At 45.9% G+C, this 6169-nt stretch overlaps 1 protein-coding gene across 1 annotated transcript; it reads right to left on the reverse strand.

Annotated features, from left to right (window-relative positions):
- Positions 1 to 1131: 1131 nt before the first annotated feature.
- Positions 1132 to 5855, reverse strand: LOC144142919 (carbohydrate sulfotransferase 10-like). Its single transcript, XM_077674755.1, has 2 exons — positions 5221 to 5855; positions 1132 to 1836 (listed from the first exon to the last, which is right to left on the reverse strand). Exons 1-2 carry the CDS (start codon positions 5853 to 5855, stop codon positions 1584 to 1586), a joined length of 888 nt encoding a protein of 295 aa, XP_077530881.1. The 3' UTR covers positions 1132 to 1583.
- Positions 5856 to 6169: the final 314 nt, after the last annotated feature.

Consider the following 6169-nt stretch of genomic DNA (forward strand, 5'->3'; position numbering starts at 1 on the left):
CGGTAACCAGATCAGTTTAGGTTTAGAAGACAGCAGTTTAACATTGAAAACAAAGGACTAAGTGTGAACAACGAAGGGACAGGGACACTGCTGGACTAGCAATTGAACATTTATAATAAAGGTCACACATATATCCATGAGGTGAATGCTTATCGTGTATAAAAATATAAACAACTTTCTGCCTCAGACACGTCCCTTCGAGGCCGAAAACTATATCACAGAAATGAATCCCTCTCACGCCCGATGAACTACGTCTTCGTACATGCCTGCCTTAGGCACAGCTTTTCCTTTTCGGTCAGCAGTACCGACAGGCTACTCACGCATGCGCTGCCTTTTGCGTTTATCATAATGGCTTCCATGATTTCTGTCGACAACTTTTTTTTTTTCGGCAATAGCATTGTCAAGCATAGCTTTATTATGAAGCATAGCTGCGACAGCTTCATCCAGCAATTGTCCCCGTTAAGGCAGGTAGGGTATCCGGATCAATTTTTCACAGTTGTGTGCGAGTCCATTCTGAAACGACTAAAGCACCAGAGCAAGGCATAAGGCTCGACGAACACCACTGAGGATATAAAGAAGGTCGCCGGGGTTCCGTGTGTTCACGGCCTGTCCCACAATATAAAAAAATAGCGGCAAGGCAGGGTGTGAAGGTGGTGTGCTCAGCCCCCATGAAAGTATACACCATGTGCCGCCAAGTAAACAACGCCTCAGACGAGCGAATGTGCAAGACAAATCACAAGGCAAGATATTATGAGTGCGTAGAAGGCGTTGATTACAGCATACCGCTGAGACCCTGTGGAAAAAATTATCGCCTGTGTTGCGTCGGCGCGTTAAACCCAACAATCAATAAATGACCGACACGAAAGGCAGCGCATGCGTGAGCAGCCCGTCAGTACTGCAGACCGAAAAGGAAAAGCTGTGCCTTAGGCAGGCATGTGCGAAGACGTAGTTCATCGATCGTTACAAAGACCCATTTCAGCGATATATCGTTTTCTGCTTAGAAGGGACGTGTCTAAAATAGCAAGTTGTTTATATTTTTATATGTGATAAGCATTAACCTTACGTATATATCTTTGACCTCTGTAATAAATGTTCAATTGCTAGTACAGCAGTGTCCTTGTGACTTATTTGTTAAGAATTAGTCCGTTGTTTTCAATGTTGAGTTGGTTTCTTCTATACTTGATTTGCACCCACTAGCCCAGCAACAAACTCTCTTGTATTAATACGTTGAAGTAAAGTTGTGACTAACGGTAGAGCCGACAGCCTAAAACATGTAAAACATTCCTGGCATGTAAAATATGCTTTTACGAAAGCTCTAAATCCCCGCAAATTATGCCACAAACAATAATCAAACACCACTGCATTCAAGAGAGTTTTCCTTATTCATCTTCGTATCGCCGCCCTCAGAATTTACCCCAATATGTTTTACGTGTTTTAAAACAGATCTCAGATTTTGTTTATTTTGCTCTCAGCAGCTACTTTCCGGCAGAAACAAGCAGAATAGCTGTACAATATTCCCGTATTTGGAACTTCCCAATGACCAGCAGAAACACATCACAAAGCCATGGCTATTCGGAGCGCTCTCACAGTACAGGGTCTGTGAATCCCTCAAGCTTGTATCCGAACAATTCAAAGTCGTACATGTAAATCACGTACAACTGGAGCACCTGCTGGCGTGACAACTCCGAGAAGTACTCAGCCACAGTCCGTCGTCGATTGTCTTTTCTACGCGCCTTCACATTTCTCTTGGGGAAGGACCAAGTTTCAAGGCCAATCCTTGGAAGTAATGTCGCTAGGTCTTGGTCCAACGTCTCCACCTTTACAATAACGTCGTACCTGTCACATGGATAAAGCACATAAAATGAGAACTTTCTTGCAGAGAAGCACCTCTTCCAGACCGATTAGAAAAATACGCTCTGCATGGAGAACACAAATCGGCAAATACCAAACCTTCCACTGCCCAAGCAGTAGCGTTTTTCTTTATGTCAAAGCCTCTATATATTTACCAGGGGCGGAATTCTCAGTTTTTTTTTATTTTAGTTTTATGTCCGCTTTTCAATTTGTCCGCTTCGAGCGAACCATCATTGACTAAACGCAGAGGGAGGGCCAGATGAGATGCAACACATGAATTATTTATAGGCCTCGCCAATTCACTTATACGTCAATACAGGAACGAGCCAGGAATGGATGTTTTCGAAATATATACTACGCGGAATTCCGCACCAGGTCAGGCCTACCTCATTTAAAATTTACTCGCTAGAAACGTGGCATTAAATTCAAAATGTTCGCCATCTTTTTAGTAATGGCGAAAACAACACAGCACCAGAAGGAAGACTGCACAAACAGGGCACTGACAAAAATTTACAATAAATAAAATAGTTCTTAGTAAGCGTCCTGTTCGTGCCTTCTTGTCTTGTGCGGGGTTATTTGCGCCATGAGCAGGCATAATGTACAAATTCGGCCAATACTCAGTTTTATCTACAAGATGTTTGGTTAAAAATCCACTCATCGCGTGATTTTCGACATTGCCTGCAACAAAGGTATACCGATATGTATTCAACGCTCACTGAATATTCCCCGATAATTTTGTAAACGTCTTCGGTTCATTTTCAAATTGTGCGGGATTTTATCCCCAGAAGGTCTACGATGTCAATCTTCAGGTTCAACCACCTTCCATTACTAACACAAAACTATTTGAACATCTATTGGTAGATGTTTATGATTACGAAAGCGTACCGGGCGTCTCCATCGCAAGCTTGACGTTCGGGTCTGTGCGTACGCCTCTCTCAGGCTTCAGAAGTCCACCGAGTGGCTTTTATCACACGCCTCTCGTACACCGTGCCAACCACGCTTAGCGCTCTACATGTCTCAGTCGGTACGCTCGCTTGGCAGCCTGTCGTTCTGTTTGTTGACCGCCCCTATCCGGTTTTCGTTGCCGCCATTCGCATTCTTTCTTTTTTTGGCGCCGCGTAATGACTGTAGCCTCCATTCAACAACGCGCAGAAGGGTAGCCGAGACTCCCGGCAGAACTCCTGAGAAGTGCTGTCGGCTCGCATGGCGCGCAAATTGCACTCAGATCAGCGATATTTAAACAGTACGGATGTGGACAGCACAAAATACTACCGTGAAAAGAAAGTATCACACACACAGCTCAACTGTTATTACTACGTGTCACCTGCCAATACCCCGTAAGAAAGTTCATCCTACTTTTTTTTTCAAGTACCGGTAGAGGTGGTACAGAGTCGACTGCTTGCTCTCGTGCTGTGATTCTGCTTTGACACCGGCCCGTGTCATTGTATTCTGTAAAGGCCGCGAGAAAAGGCCGCGGGAAATTGCGGAAAAATTGGGTGATATTGCGGGAAAACCCAGGCCAGAGCCCGAGCCGCGGAGCGAGCGAGCAAGGGTTTGCAACCAGAGCGGACTGACACATCCGCGTCCTTTACGGGCCCCAATACGTTTGTAGTACCTCCCCTGGGGACAAAGCGGGAAAAAAAAACGAACCCGGGCCCGCGCCAGAGCCCGCAGCGCGAGCGCGCAGGGGTTAGTAATGAGAGCCGACTGACAGATCCGCGACCATAAACTGGCGACAACCTGCAGCCGCTCTTTTAGCGGGGAGGGCATTCGTGGTCTGGCAACCATGGTAGCTCCGCGAGAAAAATGGCGGTAAAATTGGCGGGTACGCCAGCCTAAATGCTACCGTAGTCTGTCCGCAGGCAAAACAAAAATATCCGTGCGTCAAAATGTTGGCGCACATCAGAGATACCCAGGTGGTCTTGATTATTCCCTAATTATACATGACGGCCCGCTTCACACCCCTAGTGCAGCGTCACAGTCTATAACCACCCTGTTCGAGATTTTCACGCAAAAGCATTAAATGCCTCATAACGCGACAAACCAGCATACCAAGTGGGCGTGACCTAACATTGATTTTAAAAATGGCCGACTGTGCAACGAGACTAATTTTACTTTGGATATCATTTGGTGTTCGTTTATTCGACCGCAAAATACCCCCGAATACTCCAGAATACAAACCTCACTCATCTTCTGCACCATGACCGACCCACGGTCGCGCCTGACGCAAGCGGCACATATTTTAGGCATTGCACCCTGTGACTGACAAGCTTGTGTTAAGGACCTGTACAGGGGACTGAACAGATAATCTGTGCAAGACCCGTCACGGTGGCTCAGTGGATAAGGCGTTGCGCTGCTGTACCCGAGTTCGCGGGGTCGATTCCCGGCCGCGGCGGCCGATTTTCTGATGGAGACGAAAAGCAAAAGCGCCCGTGTGTACGAGATTTCGGCGCACGTTAAAGATCCCCAGGTGGTCAAAATTAATCCGGAGCCCTCCACTACGGCGCGGCTGATCGCCTGCGTTGCGTCGGCGTGTTAAACACCACAATCAATCAATCAATCTGTGCAAGACAATTATACATGTGCGAAAGAAACCTTACCCTTATAGCGGTAACCTAGGGCAAACGGGGGTGATTTTCCTTCCCTCTTAATAATTTACCAGAGAGAAAAGATCGACGCAAAAGGAGAATGATCAAGGGGACCGTTAAGTAAAAATACCATACTTTCATCCGCACAACGTACTCTCCACGCTCCTTCGGGATTTTACAATGTCGAAATACTTTCGCCTGGGAAGTGCGTGCTGCGATGAAATTACGACAGGTCACAATTGTGTGAAGTGACCGATCATGATGTGTAAGCATGTAATGACTGTGTATACCTAACAAAAGTCGTGTGCCGTTCTTTGATGAATTTTTAATGTGGCTTATACGACTGCACCTGTACAATACTTATGCAACTATACCACATTAAGCCATCCTGTTTAGGATTCTGATTTGATGCATTTTAGATTCCTTCTGTGTTCGGAATAAACCCCGTGATAAAAATACTGATATTCCGAGGGAATCATTTCCAGATTAAGTGATTACGTTAGCTTCTAATACACGTATAAGTCCTACGAATATTAAAACTACAAATTCAGAAGTAGTATGCCGCAACAACCGTTACCACTACCTAGCGAATACTCAAACAACCCCATCGAATACTGATGCTGTTTAACGCGTACGTTGCCATCCAGGAGATTTTCGAAACACGATACTGCCGGGTGTCTCTGTATTGTGTGCCACAACTCTAGACTCAATATTCATTTTTTGGTTTCCAAGTAAAGAAATCAAGTCCAATAATTTTTCAGTACAATGCAATGGGACCTACCTCATGCTGCATGGCCTGCAACGAGGTGTGAAAGGAGCCCAATGCGGGTCCCAGTCTTTCACTGGTAGCTTCAGAATATTGTTGACGAACTCGGCGAAAGTAAAAGTCCCCCTGGGTCCTTTGCCAACAAAGCCACGTTTGTACATGGCCTTGGCTCCGGGTATGGAAGGATGAGTCGTCAGTATTTTGTCAACGTACGCGGAAACAAGCCTGTCAAAAGGGTGCCGGACTACAATGAGCTTCGTGTATTGGGAACCTAGCTCTTCCGCCCAATAGGTGCTTGGAGCAACAGAAGGAAACCTGGCCTTAAACACATTAAAAATGTCGTCAGGGTCATCTCCGGGGTCCTTGATGTGCTCTGCTGCTAGAATCAGTGTCTTTAGGCTAGAAGTGGCTGCCTTGGGAATGGGACAAAATCCAAATCGGTGCTTCTCAATGAGGTGGAACGAACAAGTCTCTCTGTCGCAGTACGGATGACGCCAGCTCGCTCTGGAGTCTGTTTTGCTTTGCATTAACTGGGCCTCGTACTTCTTGCAGACGGAGGCTATCCGGGTCAGCCTGGAGGGTAAGTCGTCCAATTCTTCGCTTGCCGAGTTGGGGTTCGGACCAAAAAGAAAACTGTGGGCGGTTAACATGTAACCAGAAACCTGGGACCAGAATTCGAGAAAAGCACGTTAAATACGTCTTCGTAACTGACCTAGTTCCACTGCAGCAGATTAATTCAAAATACAGATCACACTTTCTTCTTCGACGCGCTGACATTACTCGTTCCAACACTCCCGTTAATGGCCTTCTAGTCGTGAGATGCAAAAACGTTTGCTGATTTCCAAAATATTGTAGGAAGAAGCGCTAAATCACGAATGTGTTTTTTTAACAAAAACAGTGGGCGAGAGATATGAAAACATAACACCGCGCAGAGGACTCAGATCTACAGAGATTCTATTGTACA

Source organism: Haemaphysalis longicornis, unplaced genomic scaffold (assembly GCF_048455015.1).
Source record: "Haemaphysalis longicornis isolate Haplotype H1 unplaced genomic scaffold, Haemaphysalis longicornis Haplotype H1 scaffold_6, whole genome shotgun sequence".
Classification (NCBI taxonomy): domain Eukaryota; kingdom Metazoa; phylum Arthropoda; class Arachnida; order Ixodida; family Ixodidae; genus Haemaphysalis; species Haemaphysalis longicornis.

What these genes read in the sequence shown, in the direction of transcription:
- LOC144142919 (XM_077674755.1), bottom strand. Translation starts at nt 5,855, where the DNA reads ATGTTAACCGCCCACAGTTTTCTTTTTGGTCCGAACCCCAACTCGGCA. An exon ending in TGCAGGCCATGCAGCATGAG is followed by an intron (nt 1,837 to 5,220) that starts GTAGGTCCCATT and finishes TCCATGTGACAG; the next exon opens with GTACGACGTTATTGTAAAGG.